Source organism: Zalophus californianus, chromosome 5 (assembly GCF_009762305.2).
Source record: "Zalophus californianus isolate mZalCal1 chromosome 5, mZalCal1.pri.v2, whole genome shotgun sequence".
Lineage (NCBI taxonomy): Eukaryota > Metazoa > Chordata > Mammalia > Carnivora > Otariidae > Zalophus > Zalophus californianus.
In genome coordinates this window covers 4932893-4959659 of record NC_045599.1, presented here as the reverse complement: position 1 = coordinate 4959659, position 26767 = coordinate 4932893, and the positions used below count along the sequence as shown (strand labels likewise).

General features: G+C 55.9%; 1 protein-coding gene across 2 annotated transcripts in view; it reads left to right on the top strand.

The window, feature by feature from the left end:
- Window positions 1–26767, top strand: part of TBC1D9B (TBC1 domain family member 9B) — a 42198-nt gene extending 15431 nt beyond the window's left edge. Inside the window, exons 7-22 of one of the 2 annotated variants that reach the window (XM_027605553.2) lie at window positions 2087–2299; window positions 12996–13157; window positions 13454–13604; window positions 14027–14241; window positions 15616–15733; window positions 16547–16832; window positions 18018–18147; window positions 18276–18374; window positions 19142–19210; window positions 20332–20572; window positions 20917–20982; window positions 22459–22530; window positions 22777–22827; window positions 24176–24235; window positions 24688–24794; window positions 25790–26767. In XM_027605553.2, coding sequence (XP_027461354.1) covers window positions 2087–2299; window positions 12996–13157; window positions 13454–13604; window positions 14027–14241; window positions 15616–15733; window positions 16547–16832; window positions 18018–18147; window positions 18276–18374; window positions 19142–19210; window positions 20332–20572; window positions 20917–20982; window positions 22459–22530; window positions 22777–22827; window positions 24176–24235; window positions 24688–24794; window positions 25790–26476 — 2727 coding nt within the window. In that variant the 3' untranslated portion in view covers window positions 26477–26767. The remainder of the gene's footprint in view (window positions 1–2086; window positions 2300–12995; window positions 13158–13453; window positions 13605–14026; window positions 14242–15615; window positions 15734–16546; window positions 16833–18017; window positions 18148–18275; window positions 18375–19141; window positions 19211–20331; window positions 20573–20916; window positions 20983–22458; window positions 22531–22776; window positions 22828–24175; window positions 24236–24687; window positions 24795–25789) is intronic. The other variant, XM_027605554.2, reaches the window with a different exon arrangement.

Genomic DNA, 26767 nt, shown 5'->3' with positions numbered 1-26767 from the left:
GCAGGACGGACTTGGGCTCTGGGGTCAGGACAGAGGCCCTGGCCTGGCACCGGTGATCCCCAGTGTGCCCACGAGGGGCCTTCCCAGGGCTTCCCCCTCAGAGCAGGCTGCAGAGTGGACATTGCGGCCCTAAATGTGCTCCTCCCAGCGCCACCACGGGAAGCAGCATTCCTTCTGTCCGCTGGCTCAGCTGAAAAGCGGAAGCTGGCTTGGCTCCTCACCCGGCCTTGTTTCCGCGTCCCACCCACATGTCCCTTCCTCTGCACGGCCGCCCCCTCGGGAGGGTGCTGCCTGCACCTGACCCTTTCGTCCCCACCCCCAGCGTAGTTGAGAATGTCCATCAGCGCACATCAATGTCCCGCCGGGACCCGTGGGACCTTCAGTGAACCGTTCCCCCTTCTTAGATCTTAGCTCACGTGCGTGCAGACCTGTGACGCGCACACATGCTCACATGCATCTGCACGCACACACGTGCCCACAGTGCTCACATGAACCTGCACTGACGCATGCACATGCACACAAGCTCATATGCATCTGCACACACGCCCACAGATGCTCACATGCATCTGCACGCATGCACGCACACACGTGCACACACATACATGCACCTGCACGCACACATGCTCACATGCATTTGCACGCACACACATGCACACATGCTCATGCATCTGCACACACGTGTACACCGTGCTCACATGCATACGCACACACGTGCACACACATGCTCACCTGCATCTGCACGCACGCACGTGCACACAGTGCTCACATGCATACACACGCGCACACACATGCTCACATGCATCTGCACGCAGACATGCACATGCATATGCACACATGCTCACGTGCATCTGCACGCACACACGTGCACACATACATGCACCTGCACGCACACATGCTCACATGCATTTGCACGCACACACGTGCACACATGCTCATGCATCTGCACGCACGCACACATACGTGCACACATGCTCACATGCATCTGCATGCACACACGTACACACACATGCTCACATGAACCTGCACTCACGCATGCACATGCACACAAGCTTATATGCATCTGCACACATGCACACAGATGCTCACATGCATCTGCACGCACGCACATACATGCTTACATACATCTGCGCGCGCACACGCATGTACACGTGCTCACATGCGTGTGCACACACGTGTGCGCACAAATGCACACATGATCACATGCATCTGCACGCATGCTCACATGCATCTGCACTCACGCATGCACACAAGCTAACTTGCATCTGCACACATATGCTCACATGCATCTGCACACACACACGTGCACACATGCTCACATGCATCTGCACGCACGCTCACATGCATCTGCACGCACACGCGTCCACGCATGCTCACATGCATGTGCATGCATGCACACACATGCTCACATGCACCTGCACGCACGCACATACACGTGCACACACATGCTCACATGCATCTGCACACACACGTGCACACCTGCACACGCTCACTTGCCCCGCCCCTGCTCACTCTTGCCCCAGCTTCTCCAGCCTTTCCTTGTGTGTCAGGCCAGTCCCTCCCTGTCCATTGTCTGTCCACTCCCCTGGGCCACAGTCTCTGCAGAGGCGTCCCTTGAAAGCCCATTCTGCACCCTCCACACCTATGATACTGTCCACACGCCTCAGGGTCAGAGCTGGGCCCGGGACGCACCTGTTAGCAAGTACCTGGGGAGCCGGTGCTTAGGACAGCATGCAGGCAGGGCTGCTCCCCATGCTTTAGAGTAAGAGAGTAACTGGACGTCTTTGGGAAGCCGGATAGACCACCAGCGGGGCTGAGCACTTCTGCATCATCATCCTCACGATGGTCCAGCTAGACTGGTGGGCTCACCGCCCCCATCAACAGGGGGAAACCAGGCTTGCACATGCAGGTGACTTGCTCAGAGTCCCACGGCGATAAGCAGCAGACTCAGCACAGGAATGCGGTGGGGCCCAGCCAGTGCCCTTGGCCAGGAAAGAACTGCGTGAGGCCACTGTGCTCCCACATGCACAAAGCCAGTCAGCTTCCCGTCCCCAGACACCAGCCCCCAGTGCTTGCTTTGCCTTCTCAGGTGACCATTGTCGAAAAAGCTGACAGCTCCAGTGTCCTGCCCAGCCCCCTGTCCATTAGCACCAAGAGCAAAATGACCTTCCTGTTCGCCAACCTGAAAGACCGCGATTTCTTAGTTCAGAGGATCTCTGACTTCCTCCAGAAAATGCCGTCCAAGCAGCCAGGAGGCAGCGGTGGGGGAAGGAAAGCCAGCACCGTGGACCCGGCCCCGGAGGTGAGAGGCCCCATGGGAGTGGTGGGGCAGGGCGGTCAGGGCCAGGAGGAGAGCCCGGGCAGCCATCAGCCTCCATGCTGGTGCCTGCCGTGGCCTCAGCTGGGAGGGCTCCCTCTCGGTGCAGGATGGCGAGCCTAACCTAGCCCGACTCGGGTGTCCCGGCCACACATGCTGCCCAAGCTCACAGGCCCCTCTGTACCCCACCGCGCCCCCCCAGTCCTCCTGAGCACGCCCTGCCTTCCTCAAGCCCCATTGCATATAAGAAACCTTCTCAGGCTTGACCAGCGAACCTCATCTCCATCCCACAGGAACTTCTGCCACAGTTGAGACCTATCTAGCGTGGGTTTATTTACTGGTATTTTTCCAGTCAATCTTTAATCTTTCATGGATTTTTACAGGGAAAGACTTTTTTTTTTTTTTTTAGTTTATTTTTTTTGGAGGAGGGAAGATCCTCTTTAAAGACTTAACTTCAATATCATTATTACACCAAAATTAACAGTAATTCCTTCATATCAAATACAGTTGACCTTTGAACAATGCAAGGGTTAGGGGCGCCGACCCCTCACACAGTCAGAAATCCACGTAGAACTTTTGGCTCTTCCAAAACTTAACTACTAAGAGTCTACACTGGACTGGAAGCCTTTCTCAGCATAAACAGCTGATTAACCTGGATTTGGTGTGTTACGTGTATTATATAGCGTATTCTTAACAGTAACGGAAAGGAAAATGTTATTAATAAAATCTTAAGGGAAGGAAAACACATTTACAGTGCTGTGTTTATCCAAAACATCCACACATAAATGAGCCTGCGCATCCAGAACCCGGGTTGCTCAGTGGTCAACTGTACTTGTATTCGCGTTTCCCCAAAAGTAGGTGTACTTTTTACCATCTGAGCATCATTGGCATTGAAGTACACATAGGTCATATGTGGTCAGTCGCTATGTCTCTTAAATTCCTTTTGATCTGGAGATGTCCGCTCCGTCTCTCTTTCTTCTTGCAGTATTTTGTTGAGGGAACGGGGTCATTTGTGCTGTAGAGGGTCTCATGGTCTGGTTCTTCCTGATGGCATCCCTCTGGAGGCGTTTACAGTATTCTTCTGTGCCCTGTCTCCTGTAGGTTGGTGGTTGAATAGTGAGACCCAGATCAGATTCAGGTTCAGTTATTTGTGTGTTTAGGGGCGAGTCTGCTTGTACATGGGATTGGGGAGCTATGTACTTCCACCAAGAGCTATATACAACACCCGGGCATCCTGTCGTGTCCTGTTCTCAGTCCCTGATGGGCTTTGCATAGATCAGGGGTTGCAAGATGGCGGCAGTCTACTGTCAATCCTTCTGTTGATGAGCCTGGAATATGTCCCTAAAGAGAACCCCCCTCATCAACTACTTCACTACTGAGGCATAGTTCACCTAGGAAGGGCAGAGGAAATCTTTTATCCCCTGCTTTTATTCACCAGTTGTTAAAACGATGAGCTGCATTTCTAGTATCCTCCAAATATGATCAAGGCATTTGTGATGTTCGTTTTGTCATATAATTACGAACTTACAGAATTAGGCAGCTGTTTCAGTCCATGACAGTTATTCCCCTCAGTCCATCTGTGACCAGAGGGAGCTCACTGAGGTTGGTACAACCATGGCCATTTTTTATTGCTTCCTGGAATGATAAGATACGTGTGCTGTGGGTCAATCTGAGTTTGCAAAAACACTTCATGATTAGAAGAGTCTATGTAAAAATCCACATATCTGGCTTCTCTGGAAAAATTAGCAACCCTGGCTTTACGGGGCCCACATTCCTGCCGGGTGGCACTGGAGCCAAGCAGTGGCACATGCCCTCCAGCTCCCCAAAGCCCCACCTGGTCTGGCCCACGGAGGCCTTTATATTTTCCACCCCCGTAGTCAATGCTCAGTAAGTAGATAGGGAATGGATGGGAAGGGGCTGGACAGACTCTGATCATTGGAGACATTTAGGAAGGTTTCTTAGAGGAAGTTGGGCTTGATCTGGGATTTCAAGAGAGAGGGAGTTTAGGTTGGGGTGAAAAGAATGTTGAGCTGCCTTCATGAGGCCCAACACGACAAATGACAGGGCCTACCAGGCCAGAGTAAGCATAGACCCCGGCCTCTTCTGAATGCTCACCGTTCACCCAACATAGTTTTGGGGGCTTTTTTTAAGATTTTATTTATTTATTTTGAGAGAAAGCGAGCATGCTCCAGGGGGCGGGGCGGGGGGGGGGAGGAGCAGAGGGAGAGGGACAAGCAGACTCTGTGCTGAGCAGGGAGCCTGATGTGGGACTCAATCCCACGACCCTGAGATCACGACCTAAGCTGAAACCAAGAGTCAGACGCTCAGCCCACTGAGCCACCCAGGTGCCCCCCACAAGATGTTTTTATTGCATTTCCGTTAGGTGCCAGGTGCTATCCCAGGCACTGGGAAGAGAGCAGTGAACAGATTAGACAGAGCTTATATTCTAGTGGGAGAGACAGACAATAAGCAAACAAACATCTGAGGTATGGCAGGTGGTGATAAGATCTATGGATAAAAATAGAGCCAGATAAAGGGATCAGGGGAATGGAGGGGCTCCCAAGTAAGGGAATAAGCCATGAAGTACCTGGGGAAAGGGTGTTGGAGGCAGAGGGAATAGCAGGTGCAAAGGCCCAGGGGTGGGATTGGGCTTGGCACAGGCCACGGAGGCGAGTGAAGAGCAGTGTAGAAGGTGAGGTTAGAAGGAAGCGGGAAGCCAGATCATGGAAGCCTGCGGGCCTTGTCAGCACTCTAGCTTTGACTCTGAGTGAGATGGGAAGCCGTTGGCGAGTTCTGGCCAGAGGAGGGGCACAATCTGTGCATGTTTTAATAGAATTCGTCTGGCCTGTCAGGCTGGGAATGGGTTAGAGCCACGCTGCTCAGCATGGGAGCCACACGTAGCTGTTGGGCCCTGGAAAGTGTGGCTGGTCCAAACTGAAATGTGCCATAGGCACAAACTCTGCACCAGAGCTTGAAGATTTACTATGAGAAAATAGAACGTAAAAGATCTCAGTAACTTTCTATAGTAATTCCATGTTGAAATAACCATATATTGGCTAGAGTGGATTAAATAAAATCTGTTATTAAAACTCATCTCACCAATTTCTCTCCTGTATTTTAACGTGGCTACTAGGACGGGTTAAATTACATAAGCTGCTCTCATTCTATTTCCCTTGGGCAGTGCTGGACTAGGGAGTGGCCCGGGTAGAAGCAGGCACGAGTGGAAAGGCTGCTCAAGTAATCAGGACATGGAACGATAGAGCCTTGGTCGCGGGTAGGAGCAGTGGAGCTCATGAGAAGTGGTCAAATTCAGGATGTCCTTCTTTTTTTTTTTTTAATTGTGGTAAAAGACACATAACGTGAAATCCACCATCTTACCCATTTTGAAGTGTACAGTTCAGTGGCGTGATGTCCATTCACCTCTTGTGCAACCGCAAGGTTCGTCCTCATGGTAGCAGTGTCAGAATTTCCTTCCATTTTAAGGCTGACTAATATCCCACTGTAGACATATACCATATTTGTTTGTCCACTCATCCTTTCTTTGAGAGAGAGAGCGCGCGTGAGCAGGGGCGTGGGGGGTAGATGGAGAGAGAGAATCTTAAGCAGCCTCCACATTCAGCATGGAGCCCAACACGGGCCTTGATCTCACAAACCTAAGATCATGACCTGAGCCGAAATCAAGAGTCCGATGCTTAACCCACTGAGCCATCAGGCACCGCCGTCCATCTTTTGATGGACACTTGGGTTGCTTGTACCTTTGGGCTATTGTATAATGCTTCTATGGATATAGTTGTACACACATCTCTTCAAGACCCTGCTTTCAGTTCTTAGAGGGAGATACCTGGAAGTAGAATTGCTGGCAAGAAGTCAATGGGTAATTCAGTGTTTAATGTTTTGAGGAATTGCCAGACCTTCTTCCCCTGTGACTGCACCATTTCACATTCCCACCAGCAGTGCACAAGGGTCCCAGTTCCTCCCCATCCTTGCCAACGCGTGTTATCTTCCACGTTTTTTACAATAACCATTCTAATGGGTGTGAAGTGGTATCTCATTGTGGTTTTGATTTGCATTTCCCCAGTGATCAGTGATATTGGGCATCTTTTCATATCCTATTGACCATTTGTCCAGCTTCTTTGGGGAAATGTCTATTCAAGTCCTTCACCTTTTTTTTAAAGTTGGGTTGTTTGTTGTCAAGTTGTAGAAGTTCTCTATATATTCTGGATATTAACCCATCAGATATATAATTTGCAAATATTTTCTCTCATTCCCATAGATTGTCTTCTCATTTTGATGATTGTGTCCTTTGATATACAGAAGTTTTACATTTTTATGTAGTCCAGTTTATTTTTCTTTTATTTCTTGTGCTTTTAGTATCATATCCAAGAAATGACTGCCAATCCAAAGTCATAAAGCTTTTCTTCTGTATTTTGTTCTAAGTGTTTTATAGCCTTAGCTCTTACATTTATGTCTTTGCTCCATTTTTTAGTTAATTTTCATGTATGGTGTGAGGTAAGGGTCCATCTTCATCATTTTGTAGTTGGATACCTGGTTCTCAGCACCATTTGTTATAAAACTCTGTCTGTTCCCCATTGAACAGTCTCGGCACCCATGTCAAGAATCATTTACCACATATTCGAGGCTCGGTTCTGGGCTCTCAGTTCTATTCCGTTGGTCTGTTGTCTCCACGCCAGTACCACACTGTTAACTAGTATAGCTTTATAGCAGACTTCTAAACCAGCAAGTATGAGACCCGCTCTCCCAGTTTCATCCTCTTTGGCTATTGTTTTCACTATTTGTGGTTCTGCCCTTGAGATTCCATATGAGTTTTAATATAGATTTTTTTTTTTCTGCAAACAAAGTTCTTGGGATTTTGACGGGGAGCTACACTGAATCTGTAGGTCACTTTGGGGAGTATTGACATTTTAACAATGTTAAGTCTTCTAATCCATGAACACAACATGTCTTTCTGTTTATTTATGCCTTCTTTAATTTCTTTCAGCAATATTCTGTAGTCTTGAGCCTACAAGTCTTCACCTCCCTGGTTCGGTTTATCCCTAAACACTTGATTCTTTTCCATGCTGTCATAAATGGAATTGTCTTGTTAATTTCCTTCTTGGATTGTTCAGAGTTAGTGTATAGGACATGTTTTGGAAGTAGATCTGAGATCATTGATAGGTTCAGTACATTCGGTATTGGGTCTGGGCGAAAGAAAGGGGTTTTACAAGGTGATGACACTGTGGTGTTGGCTGTGCAGCTCAGAGAGTCAAATCACCATTTCACGCCGCGGGGCAGATGCAGGGAGAGCAGGGCTGGAAGAGTGCAGGTTGGGATGTATGATGTCTGAGGTCAAGCATTACGAGCACTGAGGCCCGGCTACTGGAGACGGCAAACACAGGTCATGGCGGCCTTGACCCAAGTCGCTCAGTGGAAAGACAGGAAGAAAAACCTGAGTGGAGGGGACTTTAACTGGGACAAGGCGGTGGGAGCAGGGTAATTTTTAAATCTTACCGACTTTCCTCAGGAAAAGGCCCAGACCAACTTGAACGAAGGCAGGTGGGAAGGGTGTCTCACAAACCCCAGACGACGAGGAGGTGGGGTCAGACGACCAACTGCAGCGTTACTCTAAACGGATGTAGACTCAGCAGCTGTGCGGAGGCGGGAAAGGGAAGAGCAAAGGGGTTCTGACAGTCCCAAGAGCCAGGGAACCCAGAAACCACCATAAAACACCTCCCCACACCCCGGAGAGAGAGACTGCTCACTGAACAGAAGCCTCGGCAGGTGACTCAGATACAACCAGTGACTTGGGGACATTTCTCGGCTCCACTCTACAGATAAGCAAACCAAACATAACAAGGGAGGGAAGATCAGATAATCCGGGGCGGCGCACTGCCCTGAGGATCTGAAACACCCACCACAACCCCCAAAAGGAAAGAGCCCTCCCTCCCTGAGGAAAACAAGACCTGGACTGAGCAGGGCAGGAACCTGGGGGGGTGGGGGGAAGGAGAGGGAAGCTTACGACACTAGAGGAAACGGATAGGAAATCTTGAGGGGAGGGGGCTACACTGAGAGGTACAGCACAAGACAGATCCCCCAAATGTTCAGTGCGGAAAGCTACCCTGACCCACATCTTCCCAACACGTACATAATCCTCCTGAAAGTACAGAAGAATTCACATCATTTAAACCCGAGCAACAGAGGATTATGATCACACCCCATACAAAGTTATCTTAGGGGGAGAAAAAAAAACCAGGTAACCTTCCACAGACAATGAAAGTCCATCAGAACAGTATTCCCCCAAAGCAGATGAAAACCACACCCTAATATTTCAAAATGATCTAATAAGAATTAGAAAAATAATAGAAACTACTAAAGAATGGTATAAATAAAAATTTTTAGAAAGCTCAGAAACAAAGTGACCAGTCAACAGAAAAGAGTTGATGGGACTCAGGAGAAATTTTTCAGAATTAAGTATCGCACAAGGAGAACACAACAATGAATAGACTTGAAGGGATAAGGAAGGGATAGGGGTCAAGGGAGGGCCAAACAAGAAAGAGAAAAAAACGGTCAGGAGCTGTGATAAAGAACTCAGACAAAGAAGATCCAACTTATGTATAAGAGCACAGACTACCAAAGACCGTAAAATAATAGAAACAGAAAACCGAAGAGCGTAGAATAACAACTGATAGAAACTACCAATCAGGAGAACTTTTCTGAGCGTAAAAAGACTTGACTGTGCATGGTGGAAGGGCACGTCGTATTTCTGGGAAAACCAGTCCAGAATAGCCAATATTAACAGAATGCAGTAAAAACTAAAGATTAAAAAGAAAAAATCTTTAAGGCAACCAGTCAAAAAAGACCCAAGTCATTTATGAAAGAAGAAAATCAGAGTAGGTTCAGACTTTAAGATAGCAACATTTTATACAGACTAACATTTTATTTACTTTTAATTTTTTTTGAAGATTTTATTTATTTGAGAGAATGAGATAGAGCACGAGAGGGGGGAGGGTCCGAGGGAGAAGCCGACTCACTGCTGAGCAGGGAGCCCGATGTAGGACTCGATCCTGGGACTCCAGAGATGTCTTTTTTTTTCTTAAGATTTTTTTTTTTTTTGAGAGAGAGCACACAAGCCGGGGAGGGGGGGAAGTGGCAGAGGGAGAGAGAAAAATCTCAAGCAGACTCTGTGCAGAGCCTGACATGGGGCTCGATCGCAGGACCCTGAGATCATGACCTGAGCCAACATCAAAAGTCAGACGCTCAATCAACTGAGCCACCCAGGTGCCCCGAGAGTAACATTTTAAAGATGTATAATTTTTAAAAACCATGACCAAAGAATTTTATGTGGGAAAAATAAGATTCAGGAGTGAAGACCACAGGCAGTAAGTAAAGAACATGGAGGAATTTAAGAAATCTAACAGCTTTAAGTGGCACCTGGGTGGTTCAGTCGGTTGAACTTCTGCCTTCTCCTTGGGTCATGATCTCAGGGTCCTGGGATCGAGCCCCACATCGGGCTCCCTGCTCCGCAGGGAGTCTGCTTCTCCCTCTCCCTCTGCCCATTCCCTGCTTGTGCACGTGCTCACTTGCTCGCTCGCTCGCTCTCTCAAATAAATAAAATCTTTCTTTTAAAAAAGTCGCGCCTGGGTGGCTCAGTTGGTTAAGCGACTGCCTTCGGCTCAGGTCATGATCCCAGAGTCCCGGGATCGAGTCCCACATCGAGCTTCCTGCTCGGCAGGGAGTCTGCTTCTCCCTCTGACTGTCTTCCCTCTCGTGCTTTCTATCTCTCATTCTCTCTCTCTCTCAAATAAATAAAATCTTTAAATAAATAAATAAATAAAAATAAAAAAGGCATGGACAGTAGAATAAGCTCATCGATTGCATCCTTACCTGGGAGTGGAAGTATATCACTGTATGTTGGCAGGGAGAGCAGGGAGGGGGAGAAGAGGCTCACTCGCTAATTTCAGCGTTGCCCACAGGAGGGAATCGACAGGGCCTCAGAGGGGCGGACCGGGGTACTAGATGTTAGATACTAGAAGGAGAAGGTATACTTCCTGGCAGACTGGGGGAAAGGAAACAGTGAGTTTCAGCAACTCTTTTGAGGAGTTTATATAAAGGTCAGCCGAGCAGAACAGGGGTCACTTTAGTTGAGGTAGAACGCGTATACTTTAAAGTGCAGGGAACATAGGTGGACAGCTCAGTGAACACGGCGTGTGAGTGCCCCCCAGTGGAAGCACGAGGAGGGTTTGTAGGGACGGCGCCCCCTGGATCCAGTCCGTGGATCCACTGAGGGGGCAGTCGCCTAGAGGTAGGTCCCCGTCCCAGAGGTGGAAGGGTGGGCCTGTGGGTCACAGATGCAGGAAGGCTGGCTGATGGCCATGGCCGTGACGGGCCTCAAATTGCTCCCACTCACTAGCTCATTCAGTCTCACAGGAGGCCGGAGGTTCTGTGGAGCAGGAAGTGAGGTGGGGAGGTGGGTCAGGAGGTTTGCACCAGATGGATGTGTGAGGTGGTCACCTGCAGGCAAGGGAGGGACTGGCCCGGGAAGATGCAGGACCCCCAGACGGCGTGGCCCCTGAGCATCCCATCTCGCATGCAGCTGTCACACAAGACAGCATCGCCAAGGCCACATCCTGGAGTCTGTGCCCTTCTCCGGCACTGAGAGCCTGATTCTCTGAGGTGCTCTGGGGCCTGCAAGTCCATCTGTGTCCTGGTCCCTTTGGGGAACCTCAGGCAGGCAGCAGAATCTCCAAGTCAGTCTGGTCTGGGGATGTGCCCCACAGACTGTGCAGTTCGTCATGAAAATGTATCCTAGCCGACCCAAAATCCACTTCCGAAACACCAGCCGGGGGCGGAGGGATGGACTGTGGATGGGACCTAGCAGAGTTCTCTTCCGTTTCTTTCTTTTCTTTCCCTGCCTTTTTATTAAAGACAGCATCTCTGGGATACTGACATACAATATGCCATTTATATTCAAAGAGTACTGTTCGGTGGGTTTAACACATACTCCCTGTGGACCCATCACCAGAGCCAAGAAGAGGGCTCTCTTACAAGGAACTCAGAGAGGGTGAGGTCCTGCGGGAAGCCAACCAGCATCCCCTGCCCCTGCCGCTTGGAAGATGGGACCATGGCCGGGGTAGGGGTGGCAGTGGGGGGATCTGAGATGATGAGACCCTTACTGGCCCACAAGCCAAGAAGTCCTCATGGTGGGCCGCCTGACGTCACAGGGGCCTCTCCCCCACTGGACTGGGCTTTCCGCCAGGAGGGCATAGTTCCCGGGCCGTGTGTGGGACCCGGGTGCTGGTGGCAACCCCCGCATCCTCGGCTCATCCCAGCATTCCCTGCAGTCACTCCTGCACGTCCTCGGTGGCGCCTGGGTGACACAGTGCCTCCAACCCCGCCCCCCTGAGCCCAGGGGTGGGAACAGGTAATTAGTAGTTCAGGGCTTCACCCTGGTTCTCAGTGGAGCCCACAAAGTGCCAAGCCAAGAGCAGAGAAAAATGTGCCCCCCCAGAGAAATGGGGAGCTGGCTGCTGGCAGAAGGGGAAGTGGGTTGCGGGGAGCCAGTGACGAGTGTCCACTCAGAGCAGTGTTGTTCCTGCCAGTGGGTGCTCAGGGAGGGCGCCAAGGGGAGAACAGGCACCAGCTGTGGCCCTCCCGAGCCCCTGGGCCAGGAGATGAGACAAGCTCCCTGCACAGGCCATTACCCACGGCGAGCTCCCCTGGAAGGCCGCGGGGACAGTGCACAAGCAGGGGACGGATGTCACACATCAGCCACACTGGGCCTGAAGGGTCAGGGCTGCCAGGGCTCCAGGCAGCGTTTGCCTGGGAGGGTTCCAGAAAACCAGGGGAAGAGCCCTGAAAGGCAGGGCTCCCCCGCAGACCTTTGTCCCTGATTCCTCCTTCCCTCCACCAGCCCCATACTGCCCCCCACCCCAGCACATTCCCCGAGCCACTCCACGGTCCATTTCTCTTGCCCTTCGGCTGGCTGTGCAGTGGGAAAGCAGATCCCTGGGCTTCCACCCTGGGGAGGGGCCGACAGCCCTACTGGGGCCCCCCTCTCACACGAGGCCCTGTTTATGGCTAGGCCCCGTGGGGGAAGTAGCCTGTGGCACCCATGGCAAAGATGGTCTGCAGGCAGGGATCCCGCCTCACACACCCAGTTCTAGTTCGCCGGATGCCACAGCACCCAGTCTTGAGCTGACATGAGTGTCCAGAGCCAAGAGGTCATGTGACTGCTGCAGGGTCACATGTGGGGACCAGAGGAAGACAGAAACTCAGGGAGCTACGGGGGCAACAACCAGCCCTGTGGGAGCCCCTTCTTCTTGGAAGGACCCTTGAGGGTACAGTGGACAGGTCGCCTGAGGGAGAGGGGATAGGAGAGGACTTGTTCCCTGGCTCGGCAGTCATCAAGGGCTCCCGCGGGACGATTGCCTCAGTTAGGACTCTGTTGATCTGCAAAGGGCTGTGCTGGCCAATCCGGCCCCAGTGGTGCCCCGCCTGCGCTCCACTTTGTGGCTCGGCACTCGGGCTCTGTGGGGCCCGCTGCTCTTTCCCGACAGTCCCGACCCGAGCTGATCCCTGAGGCCGGGGGCCACGTGCTCAAACAGCCGACTGGCGTGTACGTCAGAGACCCTGCTCTGAGCAGCTCACTCACTGGGTGCTTTCCCTCCTGTGTTATGTTTTTCAGCACTCCCCAGCTCCTGCAGAGGTATCAGATCAGCCCACCAGACCCACCACACCTCTGGGGGGCCGCCAGAGCTCCATTGTGCAGGAAGCCCCGACCGCATCCCAGGGGTTGCTTAAACTCTTCCAGGGAAACTCACCCATGGAGGACCTGGGGGCCAAGGGGGTAAGCCCAGAGCGCGGACCCCATCGCCGTGCAGAACCCGGGCCTGGGAGGGGGCTTCGTGCCTGCACACCACCTCAGGTCCTCAGGCCCCTGAAGGACAGTGTCCAGGGGCACCCTGCCCGACCCGCGGGGCAGGGCCGGTCACGCCAGACTCTAGGCCTCTGCACGGAGGCTCATTTCACTGCTGCCTCGGGGTGGTGCCATGCCCCGCCCGGCCTGGGCCCTCATAGACGTGCGCTGTAGATGGAGGAGGGCCCTAGCGCGCACGCCCAGACCCTGTGCTTGCTTTTCCCCAGGCCAAGGAGAAGATGAAAGAGGAGTCGTGGAACATTCACTTTTTTGAATACGGGCGTGGCGTGTGCATGTACCGCACGGCCAAAACGCGGGAGCTGGTGCTGAAGGGCATCCCTGAGAGCCTCCGCGGGGAACTGTGGCTCCTCTTCTCTGGTGAGCTGCCCCGGTGTCGGCCCGGCCCCCCAGGGCCACTGGGTGAGAGCCCCCCTGACCTGGCCTCCCGAGTCAGCCAGGCAGGAGCTGCTAGCCCTTTCCCAGGCCAAAATGGGGCTCTCAGCGGTGAGGGGCCCGAGCCGGGGGCACCGTCCTGGGGCACAGACACCAAGCACAAGGCTCTGTCGCCCAGATGGTGCCTTGTCACTTGCTGGCCTCCTTTCCTTGGGACGGGCTCTGCCAGCACGCACACCCTTGGCCACTTGGACGGTTTCACAAGAAGGCCATTCAAACTGGTTGGGGGGGGTGACCCCTCCCAGGAGCGGTCACCAGGAAACCCTTGCCTCACGCCTCTTAACGGACCCCAGAGTCCCCGCGGAAGGGGAGGGCGAGGGAGACAGCTGCCAACTGTGTCTTCACAGGGGCCTGGAACGAGATGGTGACGCACCCTGGCTACTACACTGAGCTGGTGGAGAAGTCCACAGGGAAGTCCAGCCTGGCCACAGAAGAGATCGAGCGGGACCTCCACCGCTCCATGCCCGAGCACCCCGCCTTCCAGAACGAGCTCGGCATCGCTGCCCTCCGGCGGGTGCTGACTGCCTACGCTTTCCGAAACCCCACCATCGGCTACTGTCAGGTAAAGGGGGTGAGCCGGGCCCAGAGGCCACATCTCCTGCCAGTGGCTCGCTCAGCAGAGGCCTGAGTGACTGTGCCCGTGCCCCCCGGAGGAGCCTGGCCACCAAGAGAGCTATACCTAGAGACACCGTTCACCGCTCACTTCCGCCCATGGCACATACTGCCTTCTGTGTGCTGCAGCCAGGGTGCTGGAGCATTTGGGTATTTAGGGTCTGCAGACATCTCCCCTGCTACTCCCCGTTCTGCATGGATTTGCCCGCCTTCAGTACCTCCTAGAAGCAGAGTCGCACAGGATTTGCCTTTTGGGAACCGGCCTACTCCCTTAGCACAACGTCCTCGGGGCTCATCCCTGTCGCATCCCGTGTTAGAATTTCTCCCCTTTTAAGGCTGAACCGTATTGCACCCTGTGTATAGGCCACACTAGGTTTACCCGTGCATCTTCAGCTGGGTGCTTGTGTGGCTTCTGCCTCGGGCTCTTGTGAATAGCGCCGCCGTGAGCGGGCACGTGCGGTGTCTGTTCCTGTCCTGGCTTTCGTTTCTCCTGAGTCTGTACCCAGACCATATGGTAATCCGACCTTTAATTTTGTGTGTGTGTGGAATTGCCATAGTGCTTTTCGCGGCAGCAGCACCATTTTACATGCCCCCACCGGCAATGTACAAGGGTTCCACTTGCCCCACATCCTTGCCACGCTGGCTCTCCAGTCCTTGGACAGTAGCCACCCTGCTGGAGTGAGGTGGCTTTGATTTGCACTTCCCATAGCGTCTGATTTTACATCCGGAGGGGTGCTTCCCTGGCCCAGTCCGATGGCGTTCTGTTTCCCCGAGCCCGCGTCTGGGTTTCCCAGAAGTGTGCCGCCCCCTCCGAAGTCCCTTTCCAAGTACGGCCAGTGTTCTGCGTGACCTGTTCCCGGGGCAGGGAAAGTCCGTGTGCTGGCTTTAGAGAGTTTTTAAGAGAAGGTCCGCCATCGAAAGCTTTTTCTGAGAAGCCTTGCTATTGGCTCAGGCTGTGTGCCCCCCACCCCCGTTTCACTGCAGCCGTGTAGCTGTTGCACGGGGCTCACGTTCCCATCCTCCTGGCCCCGTGTCACACCTGTGACACCAGAAACCGCTCTGAAGAAGGGCCGTATGCTCATACCCTCCCTCTCGGCTTTCCAAGTGACCACTGGCCCGATTGGAGGTGTCTGGCTGATGGTTTTTGTCAAATTGGTTTCCTGCAAATGGCCTTTTGGCAAATTGCCTGGAGTTGGGTGGGATAGTTTGTCGTTGTGGGACTTGCTTGGAGAGTGAGGCCATGCAGGCCCCTTGGGGGGATGGGGCGGTTTTACTTGGTGGCCTGGCTCCTTGAGCCTCCCCTTTGCCGTCTCTGTGCCCACAGGCCATGAACATCGTCACCTCCGTGCTCCTGCTCTATGGCAGTGAGGAGGAAGCCTTCTGGCTGCTGGTGGCCCTCTGTGAGCGCATGCTGCCTGACTATTACAACACCAGGGTGGTGGGTGAGTGCTGAGGCCCCACGGCTCCCCGTGGGGGTGGCGGGTCTCCCAGGGCCAGCCTCCACACCAAGCGCATTGCACAGGCGAGCTCTTGGAGGCCTCTCGGACGTGCAGTGGGCTGCAGACACCCCCGGCTCCCATTCACCAGATGAGGAGGCTGAGAAATCAGCACACAGCTAGAAGGTGGAGACCAAAGGCAGACTCCCAGCCGTTTTGCCCGGACTGCATGCAGCTCCTCATGAGTTGGCAGTGAGAGGCCTGGGGCCTCTGTTCTCACCCCTGTAACTCTCTGCAAGGCATTTTACTGTGCAAGATCTCCATATCGCAGCCAGGGCAGGTAGTCCATACATCCCTGGGTGCCTGTCACCCGGCCTCAATGACTACGAACAGCAGCCCGTAGAGTCTGCGTGATTAAGTGGAGATGCACTGGCAAATGTACATAATTACGTACGTGACTCAGTCTGCGGCTCTAGGATGTCCTTCCCCCACCATTTGGCTCTGGGGGTCTCCCCCTCTCAGGGTCCTTTATAATCACACATCTGTTCACAAGCTTCAGGGCAGGACACACGGCAGACGCTCCTAGAAGGGAGAGATTTGTATTTCCCCAAAAGCAGATCCAAGCACAGTGGGGGCAAGTATTCTTTTCACACAGTAGTTTGGATGCCGTAGAAGGGAAACCCGCACGCTGTTTCCCGTTTCCTCCAGCCCTGCGAGTGAGTGGAGCTGGCCAGGGATCAGGTGGGCTCCCCATACCCACCCTGGGACCTGAGCCAGCAGCGTGGGCCCGGCGTTCAGACTCTTTTGTCCTCTCCCTAGGGGCCCTGGTGGACCAAGGCATCTTCGAGGAGCTCACGAGAGACTTCCTGCCGCAGCTGTCCGAGAAGATGCAGGACCTGGGGGTGATCTCCAGCATCTCCCTGTCCTGGTTCCTGACCCTCTTCCTCAGTGTCATGCCCTTCGAGAGCGCTGTGGTCATCGTTGACTGCTTCTTCTACGAGGGCATCAAGGTGATCCTGCAGGTGGCCTTGGCCATCCTGGATGCCAACATGGAGCAGCTGCTGGGCTGCAGCGACGAGGGCGAGGCCATGACCGTCCTGGGCAGGTGACCGAGCCAGCCTCCCTCCTCCCGCCGGGCTGCTGGCCGGCGCCCCCGTGGATGGCAGAGCCCGGCCCGTCTCCAGCCCTGGGCACTGCTCACTCAGCACACACCGACGCGCACTCTCCGGGGTGGAGTGAGGGGGGAGGGCGGGGGCGCAGGATGGGGCAGGAGAGAGGCTTCCTCCTGGTGGGAACGTGCCGGCTAAACAGCCTTGGGTCCTGACAGCTCTGGGAGCCGATAAAATGGGCTTGAGCACCCGGGAGGGGGGCAGGGGGGTGGCAGCTGGAGCAACAGGGCCTCCAGCCCCTAGCTGGAGTATTGCTCTTGTCTCCGAGCAGTCCTGATGCTGCTCTCCCCGGCTCAGCAACATCCCTCCTCCTCCCCATCACGTCACCTAGATGGAGGGCCTAGCCAGCTTGCTCTCACAGCTGAATGGGCCGCCACCTGCCCCCTCAGTCCCCACATCTGGCCCTCACAGACTATCTGGGATCCAGCCCCTTCCCCCCACCCCCACCGCCTCTGGGCGGCCCACAGTCCCTCTGCTCCGGCCCCAGCCAGCAGCAGCCCACAGAGCTCATTCTCAGAATCTGACCCTGGGATTCCCCGTGACTCGTGGTTCTCTGGACGGAGAAGCTGAGTCCCCCCCTCCCCCCGATCCAGGGTCCCTGCCCCAGCCTCACACTGGCCCAGGCCCTGAGCTCCGTAGGGTCCTGCTGGCCGTGTGTGCATATTCACCCGGCCTGGAACACTCCCAGCGACCCCGGCCTGCCAGGAATGCTGCCACCTGCCCGCCGAGCCAACCCAGGACCCTGTCATCCCTCCCACTGGGACAGACCTTTCTCCTGGTGTGGTAGGGTCTGGGCTTAAAAAGGGTCCCGACCCAAGGGACCCCCAGAGGACAGCCTGGCTTCCCAGAGTTAGTGCTCAGGCCTCATGAGGAGTGAGGCCTCTCTCCTGCCTCCAGCGGGATCCCCGACTTGCCAGGGCACCCTCCTGGGCATGCCTCTGCCCCACCGCCGCCAGAGTCAGGGACTCCTCTCCTGTCCTCCTGGAGGATGCCCTATCCTCAGCACCCTCACTTCTTGATTGGGAGTCTAGGCAGATTAGGTCCCTCCACATCACTTAGTAGGAGAGAGACCCCCATTGCCTGTGGGGGGGGTCCAGCCTTCTGTCCGTTAATCCTTGCAGATACCTGGATAACGTGGTCAACAAGCAGAGTGTTTCTCCTCCTATCCCACACCTCCATGCCCTGCTGACTAGTGGGGATGACCCGCCAGCAGAAGTGGACATCTTCGATCTCCTGAAAGTGTCCTATGAGGTCAGCACCCTGGGGGCTCTTTGGCCGGCCTGCCCCAGCTGGGCATATGGGTGTGGGCGGCCGTGGCCCGGGGCAGTTCTCTGCTCTGTGGTTCTGCCTTATCTCACTGAATCCCCTCCGGCCGGTAGAAATTCAGCAGCCTGAGGGCCGACGACATCGAACAGATGCGGTTTAAACAGAGGCTGAAAGTGATCCAGTCCTTGGAGGACACAGCCAAGCGGAGCGTGGTATGGACAGGGCTGGGCTCCGGACGGCCGGACGGCCGCAGGTTGCTGGGGGGCGGGGGGGGGGGGGGGGGGCAGGTGTTGTGACCCAGGTGGGCTGCTCCTGCCCACAGGGCCAGGTACAGAGCCCCCTAGTCCAGTCGTGTGGGACTGGAATCCAGGAGTGAAAAGGGCAAATTTGAGGATGTGGGAGAGGCCTGGTCACTGTTTTCTGCTCCTGGGCTGGTCACTGCGAAGCTTCTCTGACCCCCCAGCACCTAAAAGCCAAGAGTCTTCCTGCTGTGGGCTGAACCCTGAGCCTTCTGGCTTCGCCCCTGCCCCTGGGTAGCGACACTCAGCCACCCTCCACCCACCCAGCCTGCTGTACCTCTACTACGAGCCTCTGTCCTCCCCAACTCTGGAGAGAGCATTTATTGGGAGGTTCTAGGACACCTTCCAGAGAGCCCGTGCCAGAGTCTTTCCAGGGATCCAGGCAGCAGTCACTACAGGATTGCCCCTCACCTTGTGTCCCTGACTGGGTGTTCAGGACAGAAAGGCCCCCCCAGTGCTCACCAGGAAGGAACTTGGAGAGTGTGGACTAAGTGGCAGGATGGGTGACCAGGGATAAGCGTGAGGTCCACACCTCCTTCCCTGAATGGACTGCCATCGAGGGCTTGGCCAGCTGGCAGCCTCACCAGGATGGTCTGTGTTAGCCTTCGTCCCGTGGGCATTCTCTCAGAGACCCGGAACTTGAGAATCCGTCAGTACATGCTGTTTCTCTTTCCTTCTAGGTCCGAGCTATACCTGGGGACATTGGTTTCTCAATTGAAGAGCTGGAGGACCTTTACATGGTGTTTAAGGTGACAGCCAAGAGCAAGGGCAGGCCCAGTACCGCATCCTGGTCCCCTAAGTGCGTCCTTGGTGCGGCAAGTTCCTGCCAGAGGAGAAATCGATTTTTATTAGAGAGCATGAGCAGGGAAGAGAAGGAGAAGCAGGTTTCCTGTTAGCAGGGAGCCCGATGCAGGGCGTGATCTCAGAACCCTAGGATCATGACCTGAGCCAAAGACAGACACTTAACAGACTGAGCCACCCAGGCGCCCCAAGAAATTGACTTAAAAGCATCTTCAGATGCAGTTGCCACAAACCTCGTGTGGTAGAATTTAATCCTTCATGGAGTTTTGGCAGGACACTTTATTAAGTGGCAGAAAATCCACTCAAGTCAGCTTACACAAAAGGGAATGCATTGGTTCATGTTACTGGAAAGCCTAGGAATTCACAGCTTCAGGCATGGCTGGATCCAGGGGCTTAAACGTGCTGCCAAGCTCCCCTACCTCAGATGTCCTTTGGACTGCTCTTCCTACAGAATGGCAGGACTGTCGTCTGCAGCTCCAGGGTCATCCTGCTCTCTCAGGGGAAAGAGGCTTTTCTTTCCAAGTGGTTTTAACAAAAAGTCCAGGGTCAATTGTTGGACTAACTCAGGTTAGGTGCTGTGGCTATAGGAGGGTGTTTATTGTTGAGCCAAATCTAGGCCATGTGCCCATCCCACGGCCTGATGTGGACAGGAGGGGCTCTCCCAAAAAATTTCAGGTGCTGTTAACAGAAGAAGGGGAACAGGTGTGAAGAGCAGCCAGAAACGGCTAAGTCCAGACCGCCTATTGTCGGTTCCCAGTGGCCTCTGGTTTGGCAGCCACACCTGAGCCTTACAGTGGGAACGGTCCAGTCAGTGCCGCCTCTCACCCACTGTGACCTGCTGTGGCCGGCAGCCCTGGGGCTGTGTCTCCACGCCTGCGTCTGTCAACAAGAGGCTGATGGTGCTCGTGTGGGCGGTTCTGGGAGATGCTGTGTCGGGCCTGGTGCTTCCCGCCCCAGGACTGTGCGACTCGGGACAGAGGAGGGGGGAGGACACACTGACCAGCTGGGCGGTCCTAAGTGCCGGGACATTGGGAGGCCCAGCCGTCTCACCGTGTTGTGCCCCCTGCAGGCCAAGCACCTGGCAAGTCAGTACTGGGGGGGCAGCCGGCCCACAGCTGTGCGTCGGGACCCCAGCCTGCCCTACCTGGAGCAGTACCGCATTGATGCAAGCCAGTTCCGGGAGCTCTTCGCCAGCCTGACACCCTGGACCTGCGGCGCCCACACGCCAGTCTTGGCCGGGCGCATGTTCCGGCTCCTGGATGAAAACAAGGACTCTCTGATCAACTTCAAGGAGTTTGTGATGGGGATGAGTGAGTAGCCCCAGGGTCCCTCCTCGAGAGGCCTCCAGATGCCAGCCCAGCCAGTCTTCCCCTGCAACAGCACCCCTGATATGGAAAGGGCAGTTTTCCCACTGGGAACATGTGGGGGTCCAGTGGGGTCCTCCCCTCCACTTCACCTCCCCCGGGCCAGGGCTGCTTAGCGTGGGTCTGCCAACCCTGAGTAGGGCAAAGCTCAGGGGCAAGTGGGAGGCCTGGGGCTTCCAAGGACCTCTCCAGGAGAGTCAGGCTGGGAAGGGGAGGGGCTTCAGTGTGGACTGGCCAGGGGGTTTGGTGCCCTCTTGCCGGCAGGCCGCCTCACTGGCCTCCTTCTGCAGGTGGGATGTACCATGGGGACCTGACAGAGAAGCTCAAGGCACTCTACAAGCTGCACCTGCCCCCAGGTGAGAGCCTCCTCCCCCACTCACCAGCAAGGGCCTCTCGTGTATGGAGTGGGGGCTGCAGTGTCCCAAGGCACAGGCCTCTGTGAGCTCTTGAGCCTCAGGCAGCCCGGGGGACTCCACATCCTGGTAGAGCAGGAAGAGGAGACCGGAGCCCTGGGGCGGGGCCATAACCTGAGAGGGAATGTCTCAGGCTACTCGGCCTGGCTGAGGGGGACCCAGGTAGGTCACAAGCCTCTCCTGTTGATCCCCAGAGGCTCAGCCTGGGGGCACTGCCAAGGCCCTCAGAATGCCTGGGTAGCCCTGTTGTGCAGCCATGAGCAGGGGCTGCTCTCCCTTGCCTTCTCTACACTCTGCCTGAGCCTCCTGGGGACACTAAGAGGCCACAGGGTGGGGAGAAGGGTGACCGGCAGCTGGTCCTCAGGCCAGATCCCATAGTCTGTGGGTTCCCGCTGTGTGCGCCCCGCTCAGTCTGCCCAGCATGGAGAGTTCTCCAAGATGAGCTTCCCTCATTTTCAGGGGGAAACTGAGACTCAGGCAGGTGAGAATTCTAGCCCAGGGCGCTCTGCTCTGGGGTGGAGCCACCCTGGGTCCCTGCTCTTGTTCACGAACTGCACCAGGGAGTCAGCGGCTGCGTCCAAGTGGGTGGAATGTTGTTTGGAACACCGGTGCTGTGCACACCCCAGAGGCCATCACTTCATTGGCCTGGAATGCAGTTTTAAAGCTCCCCTGGGGGGTTGTTCTGTATAGCCAGAACTGGAAGCCCCAGGCCTTGACACAGGTATTCTCACCTGGAATCCAACACGGGACATTGGCCTCAGGGATGCCTCCAGGGAAGGTTGGTGCCGGCCATGTCTGACTCTGCTGAGGGAAAGGCCTGGGTTGGGCAGACCCCACTGGGCCGGGATCCTCCAGATGAGGGCACATGGGGCCACCTTCGCCAACTCCCGAGCCACTTGTGTCTGCCTCCCGTAGCCCACAGCCCACAGCCTGCCACCTCCCCCAAGTGCCACCTGTTCAACCCCTGTCATCCCCGACCACACAGTGGGGAGAATAAGCCCCCCCGCCACAGAACCATGTGGGTCCAAAACCCTGGGGACCACTTAATCACAAAGAACGTACCAATGTGGAACGATGCCCAAGATGCATAGAGTGAGAAGAGCAAGTCCCTTGTGCGTGGCTGGTCCCTGCATGGCTGCCCGCAGGGGCCTGGTCCCCAGAGTGCACCCCACCAGTGGGGCGGTTGGGGGGGGGTGGCTGGCCATTCACTGGACTCCCAGCTGCACTGACTGGGTGTTTAGATGGGCTACATGTGACATTCTCAAACACAACATGAAAGTCAAGAAAGGAACACTACCCGGGATCCGTGATCATCGTTACCACTCAGACCCCACACCGTATCACGGGCCCTGGCAGGCGGCAGGGCACGCCATGTGGGGAGCCGGGCCTGCCCTCACTCACCTTTCCCTCTGAGCACAGCCCTGAGCCCAGAGGAGGCAGAGTCAGCCCTGGAAGCGACCCACTACTTCACCGAGGACAGCTCCTCAGAAGGTGAGCACCACTGACCCTGCTGCGGGGGCCTCCGGCCTTGCAGCCGGGCCGTCGTGCTGTGGGGCGGCCCGCAGCCCTTGGTGGGCTTGGGGAGTGTGCTGTGTTGGGGAGCCACAGGTGACGGCAACGGCCTCTCTCTGGGAGGGCCCCCCCCCCCGGGGTGTTCTCACTCCTGTTTCTCTTGTCTCTGCCTTCCTGGACCTTGGCCTCTCCCTCCCTCTCTCCTCCACTCCTCTGCTCTCCCAGCATCTCCTCTGGCCTCAGATCTGGACCTTTTCCTGCCCTGGGAGGCTCAAGGTCAGTCCCTGGGGGTCAGGGTCACCCGCTTTGTGCTGGGCTGCGTCTGCCTAACACCCCCACCCCCCACCCCGCATGGTCAGGAGGCCTGGACATGCTTGGTCCTGGGGACGCCTCCTGTGTGGACGAGTCCCGAGGAGGACCCAAGACCAAGCCGCAGCTTACTGGGGAGGAGAGGGGCGGCCCCTGTGCTTGTCGAGGGGGCTAGTAAATGAGGACGCATGGCACGGTACCGGGGCCTTAGCTCCCTGGCTGCACGCAAACAGTATTCCATCATCACGCTCATGGGAGAAAGTCCAGACACCATCGTGGCCACCATGTGAAACGGACAGGTGGAGGAGGGCGGTGGAAAATGTCCTCATGGCCTACACAACTCTTCCCTTAAGGAAAGATACATTTGTTGAGTGCCTTTTCAAAGGCGTTCCTTGCTACATGTAAAGCCCATTGGGGGCATCAGATCCAGAGTGATGGGGCATTCCGGGCCTGGGGTTAACTGACCAAAACCCCAGCCTGTAAGTTCTCCTGGCAGATAGTACCCAGCAAGGATAATACACAGCCAAAAGAGAAATTAAACACAGTGTGTATCCAGATACCCAAGGCAGGCCTGCTGGTGGTGTCAGAAGGCTTAATTTGAACTTGATAGGAAGCCTCAGGTACACAAACCAAAGAAGCAGATGGGTCTTCTGTTACAGTTAGAATCTGGGAAAATCACGGGCCCTTCCAGCTTTTCCCAGGGGCTTCCAGCTAAGGCCGGAGCCCAGGGGTACTACAGAGCCCTGTCCTCAGACCGCACACAGCCCCTGGCAGTGGGCCTCCACTCTGCAGTGAGAAGCCTGAGCTCAGAGAGGCTCCCCGCCACCGCTAACAGCCCTGGAAGGCTGCCACCCACCAGGGTCCCCCGGCGGCGTTGTGGCCCGCAGGTCTGGGAGAGCTGGGCCGCCTGCTGCTCCCCACGTTCATGGGCCCCACAGGGGACGGTGTGGGCCACCTCCAGCAAATGTGTCACTTTAAGAAATACGGTGCCTGGCACAGAATTCCTGTACCTACAGTTCCTCATCAGTCAGTGCGGTGGTTGGTGGACGGTTGAATTGAGAATCAGGACCACCCTTTTCAGCAGACACTAGAGAAACCAGTTCTCGGGCTTTTTCCTGGCATGGGCCGAGACTTGTATTCCTTTGGCAGAGAGGAAGGCGGGTCTGGCGGCGCCTTGGTTCCCCGTAAGCAAGTGAAGAAGGCGAGCGGGCCTTGGGCTTCTGCTTCTGCGGGAGATGGCACCCGGCTGCTCACAGGCCTCCGAGGTTTGCAGTCGCAACACAGGAGTGTTCCCTGTGTGCTTTCTCTTTTCCAGAAACACTCCGGCAGGAAGAGCAAGAGGGAGCTGGAAATGACGACAGCCAAGAAAAAAGAGGTACAGGCAGGCCGTTGTTCCCGGTGCCGATGCAGATCCCGGGGCTCCTCCCTGCGGGTGGGGCCCCCACCCAGGGAAGCCAGCTGCCGGGGAAAGCCACTCTCATCAGCCCCAGGCCTGACTCTCTTGTAGCTGTGAATACCACCCCCCACACCCTGTTGCCACCTCATTCCAGGGCACCTGCTTTCTGCAGCCTCCGCGTCCCTCCTTTGCCATCTTGGGGGAGACAGGTTGGGCCCTCTCTGTCAGCTCAGGCCTTGCTTTAGCATAAGAGCTCAGGGGAGACATCCGGGTGTTGTGGAGTGTTCTTCCCACCGCCACCTCTCCAAACACCGGGGTGTTTCATAAAAGGGCCCAGGTAACCCCGTGCCAGAAAACACTGAAACCTGCTCACCGCCTGCTACCGGCCCCCAGCTCAATCTGACAGATTTTTTTTTTCTCCCAACTCACAGAGGAGAAGGGGACCAGCCCTCCCGACTATCGGCACTACCTTCGCATGTGGGCCAAAGAGAAAGAGGTTCAGAAGGAGACGATTAAGGATCTTCCCAAAATGAACCAGGTAGGCCCATTCAGAGCCCACAACAGACACTTCCGAGGCTGGGTTTCCCCCATCCAGCGGTTCCCCACCCTCCCTCCCAGTGCCTGTTGGAGGGTGGGAATTCGCCTGCCTACCTCCTGCACCTGCTCGTCAGACAGTAGTCAGGGACGATTCCAGAAGGACAGGAGGCCAGTTGTTTTGGGGCCTTATCCTGGGTGGTGTTTGCTGGCGATGACTTGTTCACATTCCATCAGTATCCATGCACCAGAGAAGCAGTAGGGAAGGTGAGCCTCTGACACACACAACCCCTTTTACAAGACAGCCCCCCAGCGCCCCTGTTCCTCCCAGGCCCCTCCCAGGTGCCGTGCCCATGCAGGCCTGTTCCACCTACCACCCCTTGTTCAGTCGCCGGCCTCTGGGTCGGGAGCCCGGCATCTTGCCAAGGGTCTCGGCGCCGGGGCCGCAGCCTGACCACAGCCCTGCCCTGCCCAGAGGGGTACCTGCGGTCTGGGCACCTCTCACCTGCATCCTGAAGAACGGGGTGCTCCATGGAGCAAGGCAGGAGGCCTGAGTGTGGTGTCAGACCTCCCCATCCCCTCAACGGACCCAGGCTGTGCTTGCTTTGTCCTCACCCTCCATCCTGGTCAAAGATGAAAAACTCAAGGCAATTCCAAAACATACTGAAGAAGTCCTTGTAGCCCCTGGGTCTGGAAAGTGGTATAGAATCAGTCTGGCTCCGCCAGCAGCGTGGCGGTAGAGACAGGGAGAGGCTCCCAGCACTGTCTGTGCTGAAAGAAAGGCAGCTGGAAGAGAAAGTTCTTCTAAGGCTGTGTGATACTGGTCACGTCGCTTTCCCTCTCTGTGCCTCCCTGTCCCAGTCTGTGAAATGGGCACAGCAAGGCACAGGTCTGGAGACCACGAACAGGACAACCCAGCACTGGCAGTCTGGCTGGTCCCAGGCCAGTCTGACCATCTTTCACCGTCTCCCCGCCCTTTCCTTGTGTCTCCCTGAAAAGGAGCAGTTCATTGAGCTGTGCAAGACGCTGTACAATATGTTCAGCGAGGAGCCCATGGAGCAGGACTTGTACCACGCCATCGCCACGGTGGCCAGCCTGCTGCTCCGCATCGGCGAGGTGGGGAAGAAGTTCTCCGCCCAGCCAGGCAGGACGCCCAGGGCTGGTGTCCCCGAGGACGACGAGCCACCAGCCCCTGACCCTGCACAGGACCCAGCCCCGGAGCTTCAGCCTCCAGCTGCGGGTGACCCCCAGGCCAAAGCGGGGGGAGACACCCACCTCGGGAAGGCGCCCCAGGAGAGCCAGGTGGTGGGTGACGGGGGCGGTGGCGAGGGCCGGGGCTCCCCCTCGCAGCTGCTGTCCGACGATGAAACCAAAGACGACATGTCCATGTCCTCCTACTCGGTGGTCAGCACGGGCTCCCTGCAGTGCGAGGACCTGGCTGACGACACGGTGCTCGTGGGCGCGGAGGCCCGCAGCCCCCCGGCCCCCACCCGCGGCGGGGGCACCATCGACACAGACTGGTGCATCTCCTTCGAGCAGATCTTGGCCTCCATCCTGACAGAGTCCGTTCTGGTGAACTTCTTTGAGAAGAGGGTGGACATTGGACTCAAGATCAAGGACCAAAAGAAGGTGGAGAGACAGTTCAGCGCCTCCAGTGACCTCGAACAGTCTGGAGTTTCAGGTTGACGGGGACCTGGCCTGTCTCTCCTCGCACCCCCCTCCCTCCTGTTCTGTTTTCTCCCTCAGGACGCACCCCTCCTGTTCTCCCCAGATGCAGTGAGTTGTAAATGGAAAAAAAGGCTGAACAGCCCCAGTTGGGCCCAGACAGAGGCTCCTAGCCCCCTCTTCCTGCCTGCCTGGTGGGACCCGCCTCGGTCCCTGTGTCCTGTCAGAGGCTGTCCGTCCTGGCCTGCTTGCCCAACGCCTCTGTGCCCCGTTCAGTGGCCAGGCACCTTCCACTCCAGCGGGGGGGGGGGG